Source organism: Agelaius phoeniceus, chromosome 26, assembly GCF_051311805.1.
Source record: "Agelaius phoeniceus isolate bAgePho1 chromosome 26, bAgePho1.hap1, whole genome shotgun sequence".
NCBI lineage: Eukaryota > Metazoa > Chordata > Aves > Passeriformes > Icteridae > Agelaius > Agelaius phoeniceus.
In genome coordinates, this window is record NC_135290.1 from 456,169 (window position 1) to 481,633 (window position 25,465).

The 25,465-nt window shown below is 57.5% G+C and overlaps 3 protein-coding genes across 6 annotated transcripts in view; 1 reads left to right on the forward strand and 2 right to left on the reverse strand.

Annotated features, from left to right (window-relative positions):
- Window positions 1–1,424: 1,424 nt before the first annotated feature.
- CBX1 (chromobox 1) lies at window positions 1,425–9,830 on the reverse strand. Of its 2 annotated transcripts, none has more exons than XM_054649728.2 (5): window positions 9,673–9,830; window positions 6,789–6,958; window positions 5,275–5,452; window positions 4,255–4,349; window positions 1,425–2,743 (listed from the first exon to the last, which is right to left on the reverse strand). In XM_054649728.2, the coding sequence occupies exons 2-5, from the start codon at window positions 6,926–6,928 to the stop codon at window positions 2,599–2,601; spliced, it is 558 nt and encodes a 185-aa protein (XP_054505703.1). In that variant the 5' UTR covers window positions 6,929–6,958; window positions 9,673–9,830; the 3' UTR covers window positions 1,425–2,598. The 2 variants fall into 2 exon arrangements, with proteins under 2 accessions (XP_054505703.1, XP_054505702.1); XM_054649727.2 differs by having other exon boundaries at window positions 6,789–6,961.
- Window positions 9,831–10,610: 780 nt separating this feature from the next.
- SNX11 (sorting nexin 11) lies at window positions 10,611–16,105 on the forward strand. 3 transcript variants are annotated; one of them, XM_077190843.1, is made up of 9 exons: window positions 10,611–10,688; window positions 11,520–11,581; window positions 11,798–11,846; window positions 12,262–12,348; window positions 13,324–13,424; window positions 13,519–13,617; window positions 14,265–14,465; window positions 15,184–15,571; window positions 15,614–16,105. In XM_077190843.1, the coding sequence occupies exons 3-8, from the start codon at window positions 11,826–11,828 to the stop codon at window positions 15,551–15,553; spliced, it is 879 nt and encodes a 292-aa protein (XP_077046958.1). In that variant the 5' UTR covers window positions 10,611–10,688; window positions 11,520–11,581; window positions 11,798–11,825; the 3' UTR covers window positions 15,554–15,571; window positions 15,614–16,105. The 3 variants fall into 3 exon arrangements, with proteins under 3 accessions (XP_077046958.1, XP_054505714.2, XP_054505715.2); XM_054649739.2 differs by having other exon boundaries at window positions 15,184–16,105; XM_054649740.2 differs by lacking the exon at window positions 11,520–11,581 and having other exon boundaries at window positions 10,617–10,688; window positions 15,184–16,105.
- Window positions 16,106–16,793: 688 nt separating this feature from the next.
- Window positions 16,794–25,465, reverse strand: part of SKAP1 (src kinase associated phosphoprotein 1) — a 69,626-nt gene continuing 60,954 nt past the window's right edge. The window contains exons 12-13 of the mRNA XM_054649431.2: window positions 18,106–18,219; window positions 16,794–17,175 (exon numbers count right to left, since the gene is read on the reverse strand). Coding sequence (XP_054505406.2) covers window positions 18,121–18,219 — 99 coding nt within the window. The 3' untranslated portion in view covers window positions 16,794–17,175; window positions 18,106–18,120. The remainder of the gene's footprint in view (window positions 17,176–18,105; window positions 18,220–25,465) is intronic.

Below are 25,465 nucleotides of genomic sequence, written 5' to 3' on the forward strand. Positions count from 1 at the left end.
CCTCCAGGAGGCACCATCTTACTCCAGGAACCATCATCATCCTCCAGGAACCCTCCTCCTCCAGGAGTCATCTTCCTCCTCCAGGAATCACCATCTTCCTCCAGAAGCCATTATCCTCATCCAGAAACATTGCCCTCCTTGTCCTCAAAGAACCTTCCTCCTCCTCCTCCAGGAGCCATCATCCTCATCCAAGAACCATCATCATCCTCCTCTTCCTCCTCCAGGAACCACCATCCTCATCCAAGAACCATTCCCCCGCTCATCCTCCGAGAACCTTCCTCCTCATCCAAGAACCACCATGGCCACCATGAACCATCCTCCAGGAGCCACCATCCTCATCCAAGAACCATTGCCCTCCTTGTCTTCGAAGAACCTTCCTCCTCTTCCTCCTCCTCCTGGAGCCACCATCCTCATCCAAGAACCATCATCCTCCTCCAGGAGCCATTATCTTCATCCAAGAACCATCATCCTCCTCCAGGAGCCATTATCTTCATCCAAGAACCATCATCCTCCTCCAGGAGCCACCATCCTCATCCAAGAACCATTCCCCTGCTCATCCTCCAAGAACCTTCCTCCTCGTCCAAGAACCCTCCTCTTCCTCCACCAATAAACCCCACCCTCCTCCTCCTCTTCCTCCAGGCCCTCAGACCCCTCCGTGCCCCATCCCCAGCCCTGCCAGGTCCCTCCCAGCGCCCCCAGGCCCCGAGCAGGGAACCCAAGGTCACTTACCCGCTCCCAGGCAGGGCTCAGGGCTCTCCTCTGCAGCCGGGGAGGCCAAGATTAACCCAGAACCTGCTCCAGAACCTTCTCCAAAGCTCTAACCTGGCTCAGGGCTCTCACCTTCCCTCCGTGTCCTGCTCTACCTGGTCACTCATGGCTGGAGGAAAGGGAGCAAGGTAAAGAAATGATTAAAAAAAAAAAAAAGGATAAAACCAAAACCATTTAAAAAAAAAAATTTGAAAATCCGGATTATAAATCTAAAATTTTATTGAGACAAAAAAAAAAAAAAGGCAAAACAAAACAAAAAAACCAAAATAAAAACTGGACAGAGCTCGGTATGAAGTTAAAATCCAAACACGAACTTTTACATTTGCACACGGATTTTTGCACAGGAACCCAAACACATGCTCATAAAAAAGGTTTGTACAATGCACCTCGAGATCCCACCCCTGGAGTCACTTAAATAGTTCAGGATTTGGGAAATAAATCTGATTTCAAAAATCAAAAAACCCCCCCGAGGTTCTGGGAAAGCAGCAGCTCCCAGCCTCCATTCGGGGAGAAATTGGGATTGATTGGAGTTTTGCTTGTGCTGCTGTTGGTTCCTCTCCCTCCCACATTCCCTCCCTGCTGGCTGGGCAGGAAAATCCAGAGTGAGAAAAAGAAGGAGTGGTCAGAAATTCAGGAAATTTTTTTTTTTGGGGGGGGGGGGGGGGGATTTTCCCCCCTAATTTGGAGAAATAGCACCTTAGAACAGAAAAACAAACACAAAAAAAAGGGTTAAAAAGGCAATAAAAGGGTTGAAGTCCATCCCCCCCATACAATGCACGTGTCAGGAGTGGCAGTTCTGCTGCAGGACGATACAGAATCACAAAGTTGCATTTTCACAAAGTCTCCCCTTCGTCCCCTCCCACCCCAAAAATTCCCTCCCCCTTTCCCCCAAAAGTTCCCCCTAAAAATCGCTCGAGGATCAGCTCCGGAGATTTTGGACATTCACAGTTTTCAGTGTCTCTGTCCCCAGTTCTGGCAGCAATTCTGGGATCTTCTCCCTTCCTCCCTTAATTTTTTTTTTTTTAGTACATTGATTTTCTTTGCTGAATTCAGGTTCTTTTTTAGGAAAAAAGAAAAAAAAAAAAAACCCGAATTCAGGTTCTTTTTTTTTTTAAAAAAAAAACCCAAACGAAACAACCCCAAAAATATGGAAACGATCTGGGAACGTCATCACCAGACCTCATTTCCCTCCTTGATTAAAAGTGATTGAATTCCCCCCAAAATATCCCTCCCTTCCTTCCCAAAGGATAACACCAGGAAATAGCAAAAAAAAAAAAAAAAAAAAAAAAAAGGAAACAAAGAAGAAAAAAAAAAAAGAAAATAAAAGGAAAATAAAGATCCGAATCAAAAGACCTACACACATGCTACGCCTTAAAAATGCAGAGTTAACACTATTGGGAACCAGGCTGGGGCTGTGGGATGGGCTCTGGGGGGAGCAGGATCCATCTGCAATCCCAATCCCAGTCCCAGTCCCAGTCCCAGTCCCAGTCCCAGTCCCAATCCCGGCCATCCCGGCGAGTCCTTCATGGAAGGGGCTTTGCTTCCGCTCCCACTGCTCCGAGACCCCTCCCCACCCTCCGTTCCCACCCACCCCAAGCCTCCACGTCCCCCTGGGCGCTCCCTCCCTCCCCATCCATCCCAGTGGAATCCAGGGCATCCTGGGCAACGTGGGCACGGAGGGAGCAGAGGAGCGGCCGCAGGGCACAGAGCCCGGCCTGGGGGCCCTTCCAGGGCGCCTCCAAACCCCTCCTGTGCTCACAGCCCACAAAAGTTCGGATCTTCTTCCCAAAATAGAACCCCCAGAGCTGCCCGGAGCGGGGCCAGCGGGGCTTAGTTCTTGTCCTCTTTCTTGTCATCGTCCTCTGAGGGGTACGAGTGCCATGTCAACCTCTCCTCGTAGAACGAGATCACCACCTGCGGGCACTTGATGTTGGCTTCCTTGGCGGGCACCAGGTCGGCCTCGTCAGAGTTCTTCCTGTAAGGGCAGAGGAGAATGGAGCTCTCCTGAGTCCCACAGACCCCTAACCCTGACCCCTAACCCTGACCCTAAACCCTGACCCAGACCCTAAACCCTGAGCCTTGGTGGGCACTGGGTCGGCCTTGTCAGAGTTCTTCCTGTAAGGGCAGAGGAGAATGGAGCTCTCCTGAGTCCCACAGACCCCTAACCCTGACCCTAAATCCTGATCCTGACCCCAAACCCTGACCCAAAACCCTAAACCCTGACCCTAAACCCTGACCCAAAACCCTGACCCCTAACCCTGACCCTTGGCGGGCACCAGGTCGGCCTCGTCAGAGTTCTTCCTGTAAGGGCAGAGGAGGATGGAGCTCTCCTGAGTCCCACAGACCCCTAATCCCTGACCCTAAACCCTGATCCTGACCCCAAACCCTGACCCCAAACCCTGACCCAAAACCCTAAACCCTGACCCTAAACCCTGACCCCTAACCCTAAACCCTGACCCTAAACCCTGACCCAAACCCTGACCCTAAACCCTGAGCCTTGGCGGGCACCAGGTCGGCCTCGTCAGAGTTCTTCCTGTAAGGGCAGAGGAGAATGGAGCTCTCCTGAGTCCCACAGACCCCTGACCCTGACCCTAAACCCTAAACCCTGACCCTAAACCCTAAACCCTTGGTGGGCACTGGGTCGGCATCGTCAGAGTTCTTCCTGTAAGGGCAGAGGAGAGGAGTCAGGGAGGGAACAGGAGAAATGGGGGAGCAGGAGGAGAATGGAATTCCTTGGATGACCCAGGGAACCATAAGCCCTGACCCTGACCCAAAGCCATGACCCTAATCCTAAACCCAGATCCTAACCCTTAACTCTAACCCTAAATCCTAAGCCCTGAGCCTAAACCCTAATCCTAAAACCTGACCCTGACCCTAACCCTAAATCCTAATCCCTGACCCTGGCCTTTGGTGGGCACCAGCTCAGCCTTGTCCGAGTGTTTCTTGGGATGCAGGAGGAAGAGGAAGGCAGAAAAGGGAGGGGAGAGAAGGAGGAATGGGAAAAATCAGGGACCAGAAGGGGAATGGAATTCCTGAGGGGCTCAGGATGACCCACAGACCCCAAACCCTGAACCCTAAACTTAAACCCTGAGCCCAACCCCTGACCCTTCCCTGGGATCAGAGCCTGACATCCCCTCCTGTCCTGATCCCTCCTTTCTCCAGGACCAGCATTCCCACATCCCCACTCCTGGAGCTCCGAACCCTTCCCTGGGATCGGAGCCTGACGCCCCCTCCTGTCCCGATCCCCCCTTTCTCCAGGACCAGCATTCCCACATCCCCACTCCTGGAGCTCCAAACCCTTCCCTGGGATCAGAGCCTGACGTCCCCTCCTGTCCCGATCCCCCCTTTCTCCAGGACCAGCATTCCCACATCCCCACTCCTGGAGCTCCGAACCCTTCCCTGGCCGCGCTCCAGCCCCTCCAGAAGCAGACACGGCACTCAGGGATGTTCCCGAGGGTGCCCTGGGAGCAGCCCTGGAGCCCTCACCACTTCATCAGGAACATCAGCTCCCCGCTGGAGTCCGTGGCTCCGATGATCCGCTCGGGCTCGAAGCCTCGCGCGAAGCCTCGCGGTTTCTCTGACTGGGAAAGGGGGAAAAGAGGGAGAGAATTCCATGGGTGAATTGCCAGGGCGACATTCCCGGCTCTGGGAGGGGCAGGGAGGATCAGGCCGGGGTTCCAGGGATGTGGGGAGGCCCCCAGGGCTCCAGGAGAGCTGGGAATGCTCAGCTGGAGAAGGGAAGGAGCCAGGGAGAGCTGGAGAGGGACTGGGATAAGGCATGGAGGGACAGGACACGGGGAATTGGTTAAACTGGGAACAGACTGGGAAACCTGAATGGGAAACCAGACTGGGAAACCAGAATGGGATCAGACTGGGAACCCAGAATGGGATCAGACTGGGAACCCAGAATGGGATCAGACTGGGAAACCTGAATGGGATCAGACTGGGAAACCTGAATGGGATCAGACTGGGAACCCAAAGTGGGAACAGACTGGGAAACCAGAATGGGAAACCAAAATGGGAACCCAAACTGGGATCAGACTGGGAACAGACTGGGAAACCAGAATGGGATCAGATTGGGAAACCAGACTGGGAACAGACTGGGAACCCAAAATGGGATCAGACTGGGAAAACAGACTGGGAACCCAAACTGGGAAACTAAACTGGGATCAGACTGGGAACAGACTGGAAAACCAGAAAGGGATCAGACTGGGAACCCAAACTGGGAACAGACTGGGAACAAATGGGAACTCAAACTGGGAACAGATCCAGGGAGAGCTGGAGAGGGACTGGGATAAGGGATGGAGGGACAGGACACGGGGAACTGGTTAAACTGGGATCAGACTGGGAACCCAGACTGGGAAACTCGCCAAGCCAAGCTCAGCCATCCCCTCCTTCCCCCTTCCCAAACCTCCAGCCTCCCATTCCTTGGAAAAGCCCCTTGGAATGGCTTTTCCAGGGATTTTCCTTGGAATCCCTTTGTCCAGGGTCCCACTGCGGCCTCACCTCCTCCTTCTTCTTCTTTGGTTTGCTCTCCTCCCCTTTGTCCTCCGTGTCGGACTCGGCCTTGCGCTTGCTGCCCTCGGATTTCTCGCTCTCGTGGGCGGTTTTCTGGGACTGCAGGAATTCCGCGATCAGATCCGGGCAGTCCAGGTTCTCCTCGGGCTCCCAGGTGTTGTCCTCGCTGCCAGCAAACACAAATCCCGGTTTTTTTCCCGCTTTTCCCAGTCCAGGAACCCCAGGATGCGGCACCGCCGGGGTTTGGGGTGTTTGGGCTGATCCGGGTGGGAATGCTGGATCCAATCCCAGATCCAATTCCCCATCCTGGATCATGGACACTCTGGGATGTTTATCCACCTCTTCATCCCAGAGTTGTTTTTTCCTCAGCTTCCACAGCTGTTCAGGGAATCAAAAATTCCCAAAAATCCACCCAGCGCTGGCTGGGAAAACTCCGGATTCAGGGCTCGGAGGAAAGGCAGGAAATTCCCTTCTCAGGAGAGAATTCCTTGGATCCCACTCTGGGATTGAGGGGGGAAATCCCCCCAGGATCTGTTTCCAGGAGGCAATGGGATATTCCCACCCTGGCGCTTTCCAGGATTCTCTCTCCTCCCTGTTTGGCATGGGAAATCCTTGGGAACACTGGGATTTTCCAGGATTCTCTCTCCTCCCTGCTTGGCATGGGAAATCCTTGGGAACACTGGGATTTTCCAGGATTTTCTCTCCCTCCCTGCTTGGCATGGGAAATCCTTGGGAACACCAGGATTTTCCATGATTTTCCCTCCCTGCTCTCCCTGCGATGGGGAATCCTTTGGAACAACATGATTTTTGTGGGAACACCGTGATTTTCCATGATTTTTTCTCCCTGCTCTCCCTGGGGTAAGAAATCCCTTGGAACAACATGATTTTTGTGGGAACACCGGGATTTTCCTTGGGAACACCGGGATTTTCCACGATTTTCCCTCCCTGTTCTCCCTTTGATGAGAAATCCTTTGGGAACAACATGATTTTTGTGGGAACACTGGGATTTTCCACGATTTCCCTCTCTGCTCTCCCTGGGATGAGAAATCCTTGGGAACACCGGGATTTTTGTGGGAACCCCGGGATTTTTCCAGCACCACGGGGATTTTCCTTGGGAACATCAGGATTTTCCACGATTTTTCCTCCCTGCCCTCCCTTTGATGAGAAATCCTCGGGAACAACATGATTTTTGTGGGAACACCGTGATTTTCCACGATTTCCCTCCCTGCTCTCCCTGGGGTAAGAAATCCTCGGGAACACCGGGATTTTTGTGGGAACCCCAGGATTTTCCTTGGGAACACCACGATTTTCCATTATTTTTTCTCCCTGCTCTCCCTGGGATGGGGAATCCTTTGGGAACCCCGGGATTTTTGTGGGAACCCCGGGTTTTTTCCCGGCACTGCAGGGATTTTCCCCTTTTCCCGTGTCCCCCCCGGGGCAGGAGGAGCCCCCATCCCACCCCATCCCATTCCAGGGCAGATCCATGGGCAATGAGGACTCACTCGGAGAAGCCCTTCCACTTGAGCAGGTATTCCACCTTGCCCTTGACCACGCGCCGGTCCAGCACCTTCTCCACCACGTACTCCTCCTCCTCCTCCTCCAGCACCTCCTCCACCTTCTTCTTGTTCTGCTTTTTTCCCATTGTGCTGGCCAGCTTCTCCGCTTTCCCGGGCTGCTGCGGGGGACACGGCGGGAATCCGGGATTGCGGGAATCCGGGATTGCGGGAATCCGGGATTATGGGAATCCGGGAATGCTGGGGATGCTGGGGATGCTGGGGGTGCTGGTTTGGGATGAGCCGGGGGGACTGGGGCCCCTTTGCAGCAGCAGGGAATTCCTTGGATCCCACACTGGGATTGAGGGGGAATCCCACCAGGATCTGCTTCCAGGTGGGAATGGGATTTCCCACCCTGGCACACTGGGATTTTCCCTGGGAACACTGGGATATTCCTTGGCAACACTAGGATTTTCCTTAGGATTTTTCCACCCATGTTTCTCTCTCCCTGCCCCACTGAAACTCCTTGGGAATACTGGAATATTCCCTGGGAACACTGGGATTTTCCTTGGGAACACTGGGATTTTCCTTAGGATTTTTCCACCCATGTTCCTCTCTTCTTGCCCTGCTGGAGCTCCTTGGGAACACTGGGATTTTCCTTGGGAACACTGGGATATTCCCTGGGATAGGAAATCCTTGGCAACACTGGGATTTTCCTATCCCAGATATTCTCCCTGACCCCACTGGAGCTCCTCGGGAACACCGGGATTTTCCTTGGGAACACTGGGATTTTCCTTGGGATTTTTCCACCCAGGATCCTCTCTTCTTGCCCTGCTGGAGCTCCTTGGGAATACTGGGATATTCCCTGGGAACACTGGGATATTCCCACCAAAAACAGGTAAAAAAAAAAAAAAGCTGGGATCAGGGCAGGAATCCAGGTGGGAACTCCCGGAGCAATCCCAGTGGATTTTGACACAAAGATTTGGATTTCTGCCTTCCCCGCTCTTCAATTCCATGACAATTTTCTTTCCTAAAATCTGCTCCAGGTTTTTTTTTTGTTTTCTTTTTCCCAGCCTTTCCCAAATTTTTCCAGCTCATTCATCCCAGAGCTGTTCAGGGAATCAAAAATTCCCGAAATTCCACCCAGCGCTGGCTGGGAATATTCTGGATTCAGAGCTGGGAATATTCTGGATTCTGAGCTGGAAAAGCTCTGGATCCAGAGATGGGAAGAGCCTGGATTCTGAACATTTTGGGGCATTTTTTGGGATCTATTTTTCTCCCAGATTCCCACAAGGAATTCCCAAGGGCTGCATTCCAAGCCCATTCCCAGGGCTTTTTGGGCATTTCCCAGCTGAGTTCCGTGGATTCCAGGAGCCCGACCCTCCCGGAGGAATTTTGGGATTTATCCCTCTTCCCTTCCCACCCTTCCAGCCTCTCTCACAGCAGATCCCAGAGTTATCCCGCCAGAATCCCAATCCTGGGACCCCTCAGTTTTATGGGAAGCTGCTCCCAAACCCATCCCCATCCCAGGGACAATTCCCTTCTCCTCGCCCCCAAAATCCCCTTTCCTCCCACCCAAAATCCCCCCGCAGGATTCCCAGGATAACCCCCACTCCAAACCCGCTTTTTCCTGGGAAAAGCTTTCCCAGCTCCTTCTCCAGGCACGCGAATCCCGCCGGGACCCCACAAACCTTTCCCGGCTCCCAAAATTCCGGCAGGGTTCCCCCAAGGCAGCTCCTCCTGCCCTCCCAGCACATTCCCGACCCCAGCTCCGCCCCGAATTCCTGAATTCCCTTTCCGAGCCCGGATTCCCGGGATTTTTCCCGTTTCCCGCCAAAAGCTGTCGCTTGTCCCTGCCCGGTCCCGCTTCCCATCCAGACCCCTTCCCCTCACAACGCGGGGCGTTTGCAGCCCCGTCCCCCAAAATCCCAGTTCTACCCCTCGCAAATCCCCTTTTCCTCCACAAATCCCAGTTCTACCCCTCGCAAATTCCCCCTTTTCCTCCACAAATCCCAGTTCTACCCCTCGCAAATTCCCCCTTTTCCTCCACAAATCCCACTTTTACCCCTCACAAATCCCTTTTTTCCTCCACAAATCCCACTTTTACCCCTCGCAAATTCCCCCTTTTCCTCCACAATTCCCACTTTTTTCCCCTCACAAATCAAAACCCATCACTGACCCCTTCCCTATCCCCCAGAGTCCATCCCTGCACTGATCCCCAAATTCCTCCTCAAACCCCTCTCCATCACCCCAAAATCTGTCCCAACACTGACCCCAGCCCTAAAACCCTCCCCTACACCGATCCCAGCCCCAAATTTATTCCTACACTGACTCCATCCCCGAATCCATCCCTACACTGACCCCAGCCCCAAATCCCCTCTCCATCACCCAAAATCCATCCCTACACTGACCCCATCACCCCAAAATCCCTCCCTACAGACCCCAGCCCCAAATCCCCTCCTCATCACCCCAAATCCATCCCTACACTGACTCCAGCCCCAAATCCCCTCCTCATTACCCCGAATTCATTCTTACACTGACCCCAGCCCTACACCCCTAAATCCATCACCCCCAAATCTCTTCTTACACTGACCCCAGCCCCAAATCCATCCCTGCACTGCCCCCATCACCCCAAATCCGGTCCCTACACCGACCCCAGCCCCAAGCCCCCTCCCCGAGCCCCTCACTGACCCCATCCCCTCTCCCCTCTCCCCTCTCCGCCCCCAACCCCCCCCTCACTCTCCTCCCCCCCCCAGCCCCCCTTTCCCCCCTCCCCCCTCCTCCCCTCCCCCCAGGGCCGCCCCGCCCCCCCTCGCCCCCCTCACCACCGACCCCCCCACGCCGCCAGTGGCCGCCGCGCCCCCCCCGCGGCCGGTGCCGGTTCCCCGCTGACCTTGCACAGCCCCGCCGCCGGTGTCCGAAGGAAGGGGCGCGGGGGGCGCGCACGGGGGTCGGGGGAGGCCCGGGCCTGGCCGCGCTCCGTCCGCCGCCCTGAACAAAAGAGCCCGGCCAGCGCCGCTGCCCGCCGCGCGCACCGCGCCTGCGCCGCGCCCGCGCGGGGCACGCCGGGAGCTGTAGTCCGCGCCGCCGCCGGGCCGCAGTGCGTTCCGTTGTGGGGCGCGAGGTGTGATGGGAGGTGTAGTCCGCGGAGAGCGGCGGCGCGGCGTGCGCGCGAGGTGGGATGGGAGGTGTAGTCCGCCGCGCTCGCGGGGCTTGATGGGAGGTGTAGTCCGGGATGGTCAGGCCTCTCCGTTCTGCCCGTTGTTAATTAAATTAGACTCATTAACGAGGAGAAAGTCTTTGAGTTCAAGCCGTGACTCAAAAGCGCCTTTGTCCCTCAGGTCAGAGCCCCGAGTGCCACTTCCAGTGGGCTGTGCCCAACCTGTGCCAGCGCCCAGGGAAGGTCCTGTTTATGGGTTTCATAAATAATCTTATTTAGGGAATCTTGGAATCGCTCAGGCTGGAAAAGCCCTCTGAGATCGCCAAGTCCAACCATTCCTTTGGGGATGGGGACTCCAGCACCGCCCTGGGCAGCTGTGCCAGTGAGGTATCCCCATTTCCACGGAGAAATTCCTGCTGATGCCCAGCCCGAGGCTGTTCCCTTTCCTCCTGTCCTGTCCCCGGGAAGCAGAGCCTGACCGCCACGGCTGCCCCATCTGTCAGGGACTTGTGAAGAGCCAGAAGATCCCTCCTGATCCCTCTTTTCTGCAGGATAAACATTCCCAGCTCCCTCAGGTGCTCCAGCCCTTCCATATCCCTCCTTGCGCCAGGGCAGGGGCGGCGCCCGCCACCACAGGAGGGCCCGGACTACAATTCCCAGCATGCCCCGCACCGGAAGTTCCGGCACCGCCCGCGCTATAAAAGCGCGCGCGGGCCGCCGCCGCTTAAAGGGGCCGCGGGCTGTGCGAGGTGAGGGGGCCCTGAGGGGAGGGCGCGGATTTGGAGGGGCTCCCGGTGTCCCCTCGGGGGCTCCCGGTGTCCCCAAACCCCCGGGAGGAGGAGGCGACGGCGGCGCTGGGATGAGCTCACCCCCGTTCCGCGGCCTCTCCCGGCGGGGCCGGCCCGGGGCTGGGTCCGGCTCGGGGCTCGGCTCCGATCCCGTCCCGAGAATTCCCAAAGAGCCTCGGCAGTTCCCCCCGCGGCGTTTTCCAGCCGGCCTGGGAGGGGAATAAATGGGGCTCATTCCCGTTTTCCGGGTTTTCCCCGGGTTTGGGGGCTCGTGGCGGTCCCCGGTCCGCGGCCTCTCCCGGCCTGGGGCCGGGCCCGGCTCCGGTCCCTGTCCCGAGGAATCTTCTCCTTCCCTGGAAAGGCGAAACAGCCCCGGGAGTTCCCCCCGCGGTGTTTTCCAAGCGTGGGAAAGGAATAATCGGGGTTCATTCCCGTTTTTCCGGCTTTTCCCGGGGTTTTGGGGCTCGTTGTGGTGCGGGGCATTGGGGTGGGATGAGGAATCCTCTCCTTCCCTGGAAGGCAAAAGATCCTGAAAAAAGATCCTGAAAAAAAACCCACTTCCAATGTTTTAGTGTGTCCAAGGAAAATAGGGAATAAATGGGGTTAATGAAGATCCTCAGGAACTCACCCACTGCAGGGAAAATCAGGAATAACTGGGGTTCATTCCCGTTTTTCTGGCTCTGGGTGGGAATGAGGATTCCTGCTGTTCCGGAGGGTTGGGAAAGGTTTTCAGGGGTGGATGAGGATAAAAGATAAGGAGCCCGCGATAACAATGAGCACTTTCCCTGGCAGGCATTTCCCTGGAAATGAGGAATTTCCCTGGAATTCTCTCCTTGAACCCCAATCCCGGGCAGGTGAGAGGCAGCAGAGCCTTTGGAAAATCCCGAATTTGAGGAAAATAACCCCAAAGTGGGAATCCCAGAGCACCTTCAATTGAGGCTTTCCCCAGATTCCAGAGATTTCCATTCTTCCCAAAAAAACTGCAGTATCCCGGAATTCTGGGGGCTGCAGGATCTGTGGAAAACCCGCAGAAAGGATTTCTCTAAATCCCTTTTTTTTTCCTTTCCCAGATGTTTCCCGCTGGGCTCTGGCTCTAGGATGTTGGAGAACCGAGAGGAAGTGAGGAGCGCTCCTGGTTTATCCCCCAAATCCCGGAACCGGGGCGAGCGGAATTCTTGGGAATTCCATCCCTGTGGACAATTCCTGGGAGAACGCGGGGCTGAGTCCCACGGGGCAGCTGGGAGTGGGAATGTCTGGAAAAGCAGGGATGGGCATGGGAGTGCCTGGAGATGTTTGTGCCATTCCCAGGAAACTGGAAAAGCAGCGATGGGGTGGATCCCGGTTCTTTTGAGCCCCTGATCCCATTTCTGGGAAGCTGGGAAGGCAGGAATGGGAATGGCTGGGAATCTCTGGGGGTGTCTGTGCCGTTCCCGGGAAGCTGGAACAGCCAGGCCGGGCTGGGTGCCCGTTCCCAGTCCCATTCCAGGACAGCAGGGTGGGGATGGTCCCTGAGCCCCGTCCCGGCCTCCCGCAGGAGCTGACCACGGTGCGGGTGCAGGACCCGCGCGTGCAGAACGAGGGCTCCTGGAATTCCTACGTGGATTACAAGATCTTCCTGCACGTGAGCTGGGAACGGGGCACACGGGGGAGGCTGGGCTCGGGATGAGCCCCGGGACGGGCTCTGGAATGGGATTGTCCCCAGGGGATGGAGGGGATGGGATTGGGATGAGCCCTGGGACGGGCTCTGGGCTGGGATTGTCCCCACGGGAATGGGATTGGGATGAGCCCCGGGACGGGCTCTGGAATGGGATTGTCCCCAGGGGAATGGGATTGGGATGAGCTCTGGGCTGGGCTCTGGGCTGGGATTGTCCCAGGGGAATGGAGGGGATGGGATTGGGATGAGCCCTGGGACGGGCTCTGGGCTGGGATTGGGATGAGCCCCAGGACGGGCTCTGGGCTGGGATTGGGATGAGCTCTGGGATGGGCTCTGGGCTGGGATTGTCCCAGGGGAATGGAGGGGATGGGATTGGGATGAGCCCTGGGATGGGCTCTGGGCTGGGATTGGGATGAGCCCTGGGCCGGGCTCTGGGCCAGGATTGTCCCCAGGGGAATGGAGGGGATGGGAATCCTCGGGATCCTGGATCAGGGGGATCCTGCAGGGACTGAGATCCTGGTCCTTGATCCCACGGGAAGTTCCCATGGAGAATTCCCATCCTGGATCCTCTGTCCAGGCCAGATCCAGCCCCTTGAGCCCATGGATAATTCCCATGAGTAATTCCCACCCTGGATCCCTCGGTGACTGAGACCCAGCCCCTTGAGCCCATGGGTGATTCCCAGAGCATCGTTCCCCTCCTGGGGACCATTCCCAGGGATTCCTCCCAGGGATTCCTCCCAGGGTCATTCCCGGGGATCTCTCCTGGGGATCCCTCTTGGGGATCATTCCAGGGATCTCTCCCAGGGATCACTCACAGGGATCCTCAGGGACCATTCCCAGTGATCCTTCAGGGATCCCTCCCGGGGGTGATTCCCAGTGATCCCTGAGGATCCCATCCATGATCCCTGATGATCCCATCCCTGAGGATCCCTGTGCTCCCAGACCAACAGCCGGGCCTTCACCGCCAAGACCTCGTGCGTGCGGCGCCGCTACCGGGAGTTCGTGTGGCTGCGGCGGCAGCTCCAGCGCAACGCCGGCCTGGTGTAAGGGCTGCTGGGTTCCTGGGATCCCCCCCAAACTGACGGCACCCGGGGTCCCCACGGCGCCCAGACCAAAGCTCCACCCCAACTTTTCCAGGCCGGTGCCGGAGCTGCCGGGAAAATCCGCGTTTTTCGTGGGGAGCACGGATGAGTTCATCGAGAGGCGCCGGCAGGGGCTGCAGCACTTCCTGGAGAGGTGGGCAGGGGTTGGGGTTGGGGTTGGTTGGGGTTTGGGATGGTCTGGGGGTTGGGATGGTTTGGGATTTGTGGTCTGGGATATTTGGGGGTTGGGATGGTTTGGGATTTGGGGCTTGGGGGATTTGGAGTTTGAGATATTTGGTGTTATTTGGTGTTTGGGATATTTGGGGTTTGGCGTCTGGGATTATTTGGTATTTGGGATATTTGGGGTTTGGAGTTTGGGATTATTTGGTATTTGGGATATTTGGGGTTTGGCGTCTGGGATTATTTGGTATTTGGGATTATTTGGTATTTGGGATATTTGGAGTTCAGGGGATGGGATTTGGGGCTCGGGATTTGGGGAGGGTGCAGTGCCCCGGGGTGGCCAGGAGGTGGCAGCACGGAGGGCTGGGTCACCCTGGTGTCCCACTCCTGTCCCTCCTGTGCCACTCCTGTCCCACTCCTGTCCCACTCCTGTCCCTGCTGTCCCTCCTGTGCCACTCCTGTCCCCGTGATGTCCCTGCTGTCCTTCCTGCCTGTGTGCCCAGGGTGGGAGGTGCCAGCAGAGGGGCCAGCAGCGGTGCCGTGTCCCTGTGTGCCCAGGGTGGCAGGTGCCAGCAGGTGCCCGCAGCAGTGACCGTGTCCCCGTGCTGTGCCTGTCCCCAGGGTGCTGCAGAGCGCGGTGCTGCTCTCCGACAGCCGCCTGCACCTGTTCCTGCAGAGCCAGCTGCCCGTGCCCGCCATCGAGGCCTGCGTGCAGGGCCGGGGCCCGCACTCGGTCACCGAGGCCATCCTGCGCTACGCCATGGCCGGGCCTGCCTGGGGCCAGCGCGGGGACGGCGGCGGCGCGGGGCTGCCCGGGGCCAGGTGAGGGCAGGGGCAGCGGGGCAGGGGCTGGGCTGGGGAACGGAGCAGGGGGGGCAGCCCGGGGCAGCTCCAGGACCTCCCTGTGGATCCTGGGACAGCTCCAGGACCTCCCTGTGCATCCCGGGGCAGCTCCAGGACCTCCCTGTGGATCCCGGGGCAGCTCCAGGACCTCCCCATGGATCCTGGGACAGCTCCAGGACCTCCCCGTGGATCCCGGGGCAGCTCCAGGACCTCCCTGTGGATCCCGGGGCAGCTCCAGGACCTCCCTGTGGATCCTGGGACAGCTCCAGGACCTCCCTGTGGATCCCGGGGCAGCTCCAGGACCTCCCTGTGGATCCCGGGGCAGCTCCAGGACCTCCCTGTGGATCCCGGGGCAGCTCCAGGACCTCCCCGTGGATCCCAGGGCATTCCCAGCTCCTCCCCGTGGATCCCAGGGCATTCCCAGCTCCTCCCTATGGACGGACCCCAGGGCATTCCCAGCTCCTCCCCGTGGATCCCAGGGCAGAGGAGCCCAGGCAGGGGAGCTGGAGTGTCCCTGAGGTGGGAACATCCATGGAATATCCGTGCCCCTTTTCCAGCTGGGATGGAGCTGCCTGGGTGGGGCCGTGCCTGGGAATTCCCGACATTCCCTGGGTCATTCCCTTTCCCTGCTCTGGGGCTGTGCCTGGGAATTCCCGACATTCCCTGGGTCATTCCCTTTCCCTGCTCTGTTTTCCAGCTGTGCCAGCCTGGGGAGCACCCAGGGCTGCCTCGAGAGCTTCCCCTACTGGGGTGACCTGGGCATGGATGAGGCACGGCCGGAGAGCCCCGAGCGTCCAGGACACCCAGTGACCCCCCTGGACAGCCCAGAGTGTCCAGCTGGACATGGAGTGACCCCCCTGGACAGCCCCAAGGGTCCGGCTGGACATGGAGTGACCGCCCTGGACAGCCCTGAGTGCCCAGCTGGACATGGAGTGACCCCTCTGGACAGCCCAGAGTGTCCAGCTGGACATGGAGTGACCCCTCTGGACAGCCCTGAGTGTCCAGCTGGACATGGAGTGACCCCTAAGGAGAGCCTGGAATTCCCGAAATTCCCAGCTGGACACTGAGTGACCCCTCTGGAGAGCCTGGAATTCCCAGCTGGACACTGAGTGACCCCTCTGGAGAGCCTGGAATTCCCAGCTGGACACTGAGTGACCCCTCTGGACACCCCCAGGCCCCGCAGGCCTCGCTGGGAGCGGGATCAGCACCACTGGGATGGCCGGACTGGGATGCACTGGGAGCACTGGGAGCACTGGGAATGCGGCCCCAGCCGGGGCCGAGCTCTTCCCCAGCACATTCCTGATATTCCCGATATTCCCTGATATTCCCAGCAGTGTTTTCCTCACTCTGCTCCTGCTCAGATCCCTCTGGAATCCCCAGACTGGGCTCAGATCCCTCTGGAATCCCCAGACTGGGACAGTCTGAGCCGAGCATCCCGCTGGGAAAAGGGAGGGATGGGGCCGGAATTTGTGTCCCCTTCCCTCTGGGGCTGCTCCAGGGATTTTTGGGAAAGCGGGAGCAGCCCGCGCGTGGTTTTGGTGTCTTCCCCTCCCTCAGCACTTGGTGTGGGCAGGAAATAAAAAGAAATAAAAATTAAAATAAACGAGTAAAACTCAAAACGGAAGTGGAGGAGATTTTCCGGGTTCCGCCGGGCTCGGGGGTGGGAGAAGCGCCGGGAATTTCGGGATTTGGGAATTTGGGAATTCCCCACCCCAGGCAGGGCTTTTGGGGAGGTTTTGGCTCCAGGAATTTTGGGAATCCCTTGGGGACAACGGGAATGGCAGGAGGAGTTGGGGACCCCGGGTGCGGCTGTGATTGGCTGGGCCCCTCTTGAATATTCATTAAAAATCATTAATATTCATGAGCGCGCCGCTGCCGTGGCCTGGATGTGCCCGGGATGGGATCGGAATCCAGGGATCCACCCAGATCCTATGGATCTGCTCTGATCCCAGGGATCCATTCTGAATCCAGGGATCCACTCCAGAGGGATCGGAGCCGAATTCCAGAGGGATCCGAGCCCCGTTTGGGAATTCCGGAGGGATTGGGGCCGGCAGGGCCCGGCCACCATCTGTGAGGGAGGGGAGGGAGACCAGGAAAAGCAGGAAAAAAAAACAGGAAAAAAAACAGGAAAAGCAGGAAAACAACCAGGAAAAAAAACAGGAAAAGCAGGAAAAAAACCAGGAAAAAACCAGGAAAAGCAGGAGGAGGAGGCACTGGATTCACCCTCACTGCAAAGGGGCCGTTCCTGGTCATTCCTGACCATTCCCAGAGCGGCCAAACTTGGAGAGGAAAAAGGGATTTATTGAGGGAAAACACCTGGGTTCGGGATAGGGGAACATCTGGATTTGGGACAGGGGAACACCTGGGTTTGGGATAGGGGAACATCTGGATTTGGGATAGGGGAACACCTGGGTTTGGGATCTCCAGGGCATTTGGGATAACGAGAGTGGGAGATCTCCAGGGGATTTGGGATTTTTGGGAACACCGGGATGCGTGCCTCGGTTTCCCCACGGAACGGCTCCAGGAGGGATTTTTGGGATAATTCTGCTCGATGCCAGCGCTGGGTCCTCTGTGGGTGGCTCTGCTGCGGGAATCCCGTGGGATTTGTGGGATATTTGGGATATTTGGGGCCCAGGGAATGCCCTGGGCTGCGCTGGCGTTGTCCCCACGCCGCCGTTCCCGGCCCCACCTGTTCCAGGGAAAATGGGGATGGAGACGAGGACACCACGGACACCCGGGCATGGATCCGGGACCCCACACCCCAAATACAAAACCCTGCGGCCCAAACCCCAAACCCCAAATCCCAAACCTGACCACAAACCCAAAACCTGACTCTGAACACCCAACCCCAAACCACACAGCCCGCACCCCAAACCTGACCCCAAACCCCGAATCCCAAACATGACCCCAAACCCTGAACCCCCGACCCCACTCCCAAAGTCCCAAATCCCAAAACATGACCCCAAACTCCAAACCTGACCCCAAACCCCAAATCCTGAACCCCCAACCCCACTCCCCAAATCCCAAATCCCAAACCCAAAACATGACCCTGCACCCCAAACATGGCCCCAAACCCCGAATCCCAACCATGGCCCCAAACCCTGCACCCCAAACTGGACCCCCAACCCCAAATCCCAAACCTGACCCCAAACCCCGAATCCCAAACATGACCCCAAATCCTGAACCCCCAACCCCACTCCCCAAATTCCAAACCCCAAACCCAAAACATGACCCCAAACCCCAAACATGACCCCAAACCCTGAATCCCAAACATGGCCCCAAAGCCCAAATCCTGAACCCCCAACCCCACTCCCCAAACCCCAAATCCCAAAACCTGACCCGTGACCCCAGACCTGACCCCAAACCCCGAATCCCAAACATGGCCCCAAACCCCAAATCCCAACCATGGCCCCAAACCCCGCACCCCAAACATGACCCCAAACCCCAAACCTGACCCCAAACCCCAAATCCCAAACATGACCCCAAATCCTGAACCCCTGACCCCACTCCCCAAATTCCAAATCCCAAACCCAAAACCTGACCCCGCACCCCAGGGCTGACCCCTGACCCCTGACCCCAGACCTGACCCCAGAGCCCGCAGGTGACCCCGCAGCCTCACCTGTCCCGGTCCCGCTCACGGCTCCAGGTCGAAGGCGGGCGCCAGGAATTCCCTCGGGACGATCCCGATGTCCCGGCCGAGCTCCCCCACCCACCACCCGTGCCCGGGGTACTCCTGTGGGGCCGGCACTGGGGTCAGGCCCTTCCTTTGGGCTCTGACCACAAATACCACAAAAATACCCCCCAAATCCTACAAAAAATACCCCAAATCCCACAAAAAAAAAAACCCCAAATCCTACAAAAAATACCCCAAATCCCACACCCCCCCCCCCAAAAATCCCACAAAAATACCCCCCAAATCCTACAAAAAATACTCCAAATCCCACAAAAAAAAACCCCCCCAAATCCTACAAAAAATACCCCAAATCCCACAAAAAAAAAACCCCAAATCCCACAAAAATACCCCCCAAATCCTACAAAAAATACTCCAAATCCCACAATTCTGCAATCCCAAACCCGATTTTAAAACTCGATTCCTTCCCTGCCGAATCTCTAAACCTGGGCCCAAATCCAGCCTGAATTTCCCGAAATCCCGGGATTTTCCAGCATCCCAGGGGATGGAAAAAACCCCGAATTTATCCCTAAAATCCGAATTTATCCCTAAAATCCGAATTTATCCCCAAACCTCACAGGCTGGGCCGTTCTGCAATCCTGATTTTAAAACCACCCAATTCCTTCTCTGCCGAATCTCAGGCTAAGCCTGGGCCTAAATCCAGCCCGAATTTCCCGAAATCCCGGGATTTTCCAGCATCCCAGGGGATGGAAAAAACCCCAAATTTATCCCTAAAATCCGAATTTATCCCCAAACCCCGCAGGCTGGGCCATTCTGCAGTCCCAATCCTGATTTTAAAACCCAATTCCTTCCCTGCTGGATCTCGGGCTAAACCTGGGCCCAAATCCAGCCCGAATTCCCCGAAATCCCAGGATTTCCAGCATCCGAGGAGATGGAAAAAACCCCAAATTTATCCCTAAAATCCGAATTTATCCCTAAAATCCGAATTTATCCCCAAACCCCGCAGGCTGGGCCATTGCACAATCCCAAACCCGATTTTAAAACCCAATTCCTTCCCTGCCGGATCTCGGGCTAAGCCCGGGCCCAAATCCATCCCGAATTTCCCAAATCCCGGGATTTTGGGGGCGCGCGGCCCCAGACCCGCGGCAGCCCAGCTGCGCTTTGCCCCGCGCGGCGCAGGGAGAATTAAAAGCGCATTAAAAAGCGGCGGCAGCGGCGCTCGCTCCTCGGCTGGCGCTGCCAAATGGCCCCGCGCAGATGTTCGTTAATTATGCTAATTTTTATTAAATCATTAACGCCGAGCCCCGGCTCGGCGGAGGAGGCGCCTGAACCCTGCTCCGCTCCTGCCCGGCCCGCTGGAATTCCTGGGTTTGGGGGAGCGGGAGGAGGAGGATGAGGAGGATGAGGATGGGGATGGGGTTTTGCTGGAGTTTGGGTAATTAGGGCTTAATGAAGGCTCTGCTGCGCTGGGCGGGGAGGGAATTTTGGGGGGTTTCATGGGAATTTGGGATTTTTTTTAATGGGAATTTTTGGGGGTTTTTATGGGAATTTGGGGGGATTTTATGGGAATTTTGGGGGGATTTTATGGGAATTTTGGGGGTTTTTTATGGGAATTTTGGGGGGATTTTATGGGAATTTGGGGGGTTTTTTATGGGATTTTTGGGGTTTTTTTATGGGAATTTGGGTTTTTTTAAATGGGAATTTTGGGGGATTCTTATGGGGATTTTGGGGGGTTTTATGGAAATCTTGGGGGGATTTTATGGGAATTTTGGGGGGTTTTTATGGGAATTTGGGGGGGGGTTTTATGGGAATTTTGGGGGTTTTATGGGAAAGATTGGGGGGTTTATGGGAATTTTGGTTTTTTTTTTAATGGGAATTTTTGGGGGTTTTATAGGAATTTGGGGGGGTTTTTTATGGGAGTTTTGGGGGGTTTCATGGGAAGGATGGGAAAGGAGCGGATGAGTGGGAAAAGGGATCCCGGGAGTGGTGTGGGGGACACTGGGAGCACTGGGAACAGTTGGGAAGTGGAGCAGCGTCCTCCGCATTCCCGGGAATCCGCGGGAATCGGGAAATTGGGAATCTGGCGCCATTGCGGAGCTGGGAGTGGATTCGGGGTCGCTGGAATTCCTGGGAATTGGATTTGGGGTGGCTGGGAATGGGATTTGAGGTCAGCCCGACTCTGTCCCCCCATCCCAGGAATCCCCAAAGTGGGAATCCCATCCCACCAAGACCGGTCCCATCCCAACGGGGTCCAGGTGTCCCCATCCCAACAGGATCCACGTGTCCCATCCCATTGGGATCTGTCCCATCCCATTGGGGTCTCCATGTCCCATCTCATTGGTGTCTCCACATCCAATCCCAACAGGATCCATCGCATCCCAATGGAGTCTCCATGTCCCATCCCAACAGGATCCATCAGATCCCAACAGGACCCGTGTGTCACATCCCAACCCACCAGAACCCACACGTCCCAAAGATCCAGGATTTGTCCAATTGACCATTCCTCATAAAAACACCGAGCCACAGCCCCAGCATTTACCCCACCCTGCCCGAGGGACCCCGGGGTGACACTGGGATGACACTGGGGTGACACTGGGGTGACACTGCAGCGACACTGGGATGACACCGGCGTGACACCGGGGTGACATCAGGGTGACATTGGGGTGGCACTGGGGTGACACTGGGATGACACTGGGATGACACTGTGGTGACACTGGGGTGACACTGGGGTGACACTGGGGTGACACCGGCGTGACACCGGGGTGACATCAGGGTGACATTGTGGTGACACTGGGGGGACACTGGGGGGACACTGGGGTGACACTGGGGTGACACCGAAGGGACACCAGGGGGACATGGGGGTAACACTGGGGTGACATCAGGGTGACACGGGGACGGACACTGGGGTGATACTGGGGTGACACTGTGGTGACACTGGGGTGACACTGGGGTGACACTGGGATGACATCAGGGTGACACCGGGGTGACACGGGGGTGACATCAGGGTGACACGGGGGTGATACCGGGGTAACACTGAGACGATGCTGGGGTGACACTGGGGGGACACTGAGGCGACGCTGGGGTGACACGGGGGTGACCCCGGGCCCGGCTCCATCCCGGTTCCCGGCCGAGGCCCGGCGAGCGCGGCGCTGCTCGTTGCTGCTCGTTGTTGCTCGTTGCTGCTCTGATCCTCGCTGCTCTTCGCGGCGCTGATCGCGGCCGGAGCCCGAGGCGGGCGCGGCTGGGGCCGCCGTGCCGGGCTCGCTTCATCTGCCGGGCCCATCTGCGCCGCGCGCTCCCGCCCCGAGAGGCGCCGCCGCAGCTCCGCAGCGCCGTTAATGCGCTCCTAAATCACCTCCCCGGCGCGCTTCAAGGGCCATTGCCGCCGCCGCCGCCGCCGCCGGTTCATCTGGAGTGCACGGCGGAACGGGGGGCGCGGCGAGGGCACGGCGAGGGCAGGGCCGCGGTTCCGCCGGCACTCCCGGGGGTTTGGGGGCGCGGGGAAAAGGAAAAAAATCGAAATAAAAACCTGCAGGGAGTGGGGGAGTGGCTGGGAGGGTTTGGGGGCGCAGGGGTGTTTGGGTCTGGGGGTTCCGGGGTGCGGGGATGGGGGGGATGCTCGAGGTTCAGGAGTTTTGGGGTTCAGAGGGATCCACGGGTGTAGGGATGAGCAGGGATTGAGGGATGCTCGAGATTCAGGAATTTGGGGGTTCAGGGGGATCCAGGGGGTGCAGAAATGTCGGGTTCGGGGGTTCGGGGGTGCAGGGATTGAGGGATGCTCGGGATTCAGGAATTTTTGGGGATCCAGGGGTGCAGAAATGTCGGATTCGGGGGTTCGGGGGTGCAGGGGTTGGAGGGGTGCTCGGGATTCAGGAATTTTGGGGTCGAGGGGAATCCGGGGGGTGCAGAGAGGATTTGGGGCTGCGGGGATTGGGGAACGCTCGGGATTCAGGAATTTTTGGGGTGCAGGAGGATCCCGGGGGTGCAGGAATGTCGGATTCGGGGGTTCGGGGGTGCAGGGACTGCAGGGATGCTCAGGACCCTGAAACATTCGGTGTCCAGGAGGATTTGGGGGTACAGGGAGGGTTTGGGGGTGCAGGCATGAGCGGAGAGCAAGGGGATAGGCGGGACCCAAGGGATTTGGAGGTTCAGGAATGCAGAAATTGGGGGGAAAGCGCAGGAATTGGGGGGAAAGTGCAGGAATTGGGGGGTTCACATCTCCACGATTACCTGGGGGATGAACTCGGGGGTTTGGAGTTTCAGGGGTGCAGGAACTGGGGAGGAAAACACCAGAAATGGGGGGAATGTGCCAGAATCGAGGGTTCGCATCTCCAGGAGAACTCGGGGGTTTGGAGTTCCGGGGATTGCAGGAACGGGGGTGAAACGCGCCGGAATCGGGGTGAAATGCGCCAGAATCGGGGTGAAATGTGCCAGAATCAGGGTGAAATGTGCCAGAATCGGGGTGAAATGTGCCAGAATCGGGGTGAAACGCGCCGGGATCGGGGTGAAATGTGCCGGAACTGGGGGGAAATGTGGCGGAATTGGGGTGAAATGCGCCGGAACTGGGGGGAAACAGTCCAGGATCGGGGTGAAACACCACAGAAATGGGGTGAAACACGCCAGAATTCGGGTGAAACGTGACGGAATCGGGGTGAAACACCCCAGAATCGGCTTCGAGCACCCCAGAATCGGGGTGAAGCCCCCCATAACCGGGTTCAAACACCCCATAATGGGTGTGCAGCCCCCCATAACCGGCCTCGAGCCCCCCATAACCGGGTTCAAACACCCCATAACCGGTGTGCAGCCCCCATAACCGGGTTCAAGGCCCCCATAACCGGCCTCGAGCCCCCCATAACCGGTGTGCAGTCCCCATAACCGGGTTCGAACACCCCATAACCGGTGTTCAGCCCCCCATAACCGGTGTGCAGCCCCCATAACCGGTGTGCAGCCCCCCATAACCGGGTTCAAGCCCCCCATAACCGGTGTGCAGCCCCATAACCGGCCTCGAGCCCCCCATAACCGGTGTGCAGCCCCCCATAACCGGGTTCGAACACCCCATAACCGGGTTCAAACACCCCATAATCGATGTGCAGCCCCCCATAACCGGGTTCGAACACCCCATAACCGGTGTGCAGCCCCCATAACCGGTGTGCAGGCCCCCATAACCGGTGTGCAGGCCCCCATAACCGGCCTCGAGCCCCCCATAACCGGGTTCAAGCCCCCCATAACCGGCCTCGAGCCCCCAGCACGGGCTCTCCGAGCTCCCCGGCGGTGCCGGCGCCGGGCCCGGGGCTCCGCGGCGCGGCCGGGGCAGCGCTCGGGCTCTGCCGCATCCCCGCCGTTGCCGCGGTAACCGGAGCGGCCCCGCCGCCGCCGCCGCTCCCCCCGGGGCCGCTCCCGCGGCTCCACCTGCGCCCCGCGGCCCCCGGCGGGGTCAGCGCGGGGTCGGCAGAATTAATGAAGGCGGGCGCTAATGAGGTGTCGGCGGCTGTTGATGCTCTCCGTGTGTCGGGGGCACTCGCATTTCCAGAGCTCATTATGGGCTGCAATTAGGCTGCGGCACCGCCAGATATTGAGCTCCGCTTTTTGGGTTTTTTTTTTCTTTTTTTTTTTTCCTTTTTTTTTTTTTTCTCCTTCCACCCTTAAATTAGCATTTTAATAACGCCGCTGCCGAGCGGGGAGAACAACACCGAAATTGGCCGTTTTTCACGGGGAAAAACTTCCCGGCTCCAGTTAATGGCAGAGTTGTGAGGGAGAGAGAGGGGAAAAAAAAATAAAAAATAAAAATATGAACCTTTCCCGCCTATCCCAGCGGGGGAAAAAAAAGGGGGGAAAAAAATGAAATGAAATGAAATAAAAAAGCGGGAGCGATTTTTATTTGGTTTATCGCACGCTCCGAGGCCGATGATTTTCGGCTTTTTGGGCTTTGAAGCCGCGCCTGATGCGGAGGAGCGGGCGGAGGAGTCGGAGCCGCCGCGGGCGGGTTTGGGGCCGTTCCACCCACCCCGAACCCCAAATCCCAAATCCCCGGGAAGGGAGCGGGGCGCGGATCCGGGAGCTGCAAGCGCCGGTTCCGGGGTGGGCCCGAAACAAAATCGGATCCAAAATCCGATCAAAAATCCGATCCAAAACGCGATTCGAAAATCAGATTAAAAATCCCGTTTTAAAAAAATCCGATCAGAAATCCCATTAAAATCCCATTAAAATCCCATCAAAATCCCATCAAAAGTCGCTTTGCAGACAAAACCCCGGGGTCGCTTCCCCCTCCAAGAGTCACCGGGATTGTTCCCCGAGATTCCCTGGATTTGGGGCAGGAAAAGGGGATTTGGGGACAAGGCGAGGAGGGGGATTGGGAAAGGGGACACGGACACGTCGCAGCTTTAGGGGGAATTGGCAGAACCGCCCCTTTTCTTCCCGGATTTTCATCCCGATCCCGATCCCGATCCCAATCCCGATCCCAATCCCAACCGCTTCCTTTTCCAGCAGAATTCCTGATCCCGGTTATTTGGTGATCCCAAATCCCCTGGGATTGGGAATTTTGGGATGTGGGGAAAAGGGGAGGGACCCTGGGGACGGAGCTGGGAGAGGGGCCTGGACTGGGAGAACTGGGAGAAACTGGGAGAACTGGGAATGGGGAGAAATGGGAGAACTGGGAATGGGGAGAACTGGGAATGGGGAGAGATGGGAGAACTGGGAATGGGGGAAACTGGGAATGGGGGAACTGGGAATGGGGAAACTGGGAGAACTGGGAATGGGGAACTGGGAGAACTGGGAGAACTGGGAGAACTGGGAATGGGGAAACTGGGAGAACTGGGAATGGGGGAACTGGGGGAACTGGGAATGGGGAGAACTGGGAATGGGAGAACTGGGAGAACTGGAATGGGGAACTGGGAGAACTGGGAATGGGGGAACTGGGAGAACTGGGAATGGGAGAGCTGGGAGAACTGGGAGAACTGGGACTGGGGGCACTGGGAACGTGTTCCCCACTCTGCTCCCAGACTGGGATTCCTGGGATTGGGTTTTCCTCCCTGCCCCACACTGGGGGTCCCTGGTGGGGGCTCCCCCTTTTCCCTGGGTCACCGGGAAGGGCTTTTCCCTCATTCCCTCATTCCTCCAGCTGGGAATCCCAAGGGAATCCCGAGGATCCCATTCCCAGCCCCATCCCGGAATCCCAGATCCACCGGGAGCAGCCGGAAAAGGGCGGGAACCCCAAAAGGGATTTGGGATTTGGGAATCCCATCCTTGCCCCCGATCCCCTGAATTCCCTGCTCCCGGAATCCCTCGGGATCAATTCCCGGGGTTTTCGTTCAATCCCGCATTTACTGGGGGCGATTCCCAGGAATTCCAG

What these genes read in the sequence shown, in the direction of transcription:
- CBX1 (XM_054649728.2), bottom strand. Translation starts at nt 6,928, where the DNA reads ATGGGAAAAAAGCAGAACAAGAAGAAGGTGGAGGAGGTGCTGGAGGAG. An exon ending in CAAAGAAGAAGAAGGAGGAG is followed by an intron (nt 4,350 to 5,274) that starts GTGAGGCCGCAG and finishes CCCCTTTCCCAG; the next exon opens with TCAGAGAAACCGCGAGGCTT. An exon ending in CTGATGTTCCTGATGAAGTG is followed by an intron (nt 2,744 to 4,254) that starts GTGAGGGCTCCA and finishes CTGCCCTTACAG; the next exon opens with GAAGAACTCTGACGAGGCCG.
- SNX11 (XM_054649739.2), top strand. Translation starts at nt 11,826, where the DNA reads ATGTTGGAGAACCGAGAGGAA. An exon ending in ATTACAAGATCTTCCTGCAC is followed by an intron (nt 12,349 to 13,323) that starts GTGAGCTGGGAA and finishes CTGTGCTCCCAG; the next exon opens with ACCAACAGCCGGGCCTTCAC. An exon ending in CAGCGCAACGCCGGCCTGGT is followed by an intron (nt 13,425 to 13,518) that starts GTAAGGGCTGCT and finishes CAACTTTTCCAG; the next exon opens with GCCGGTGCCGGAGCTGCCGG.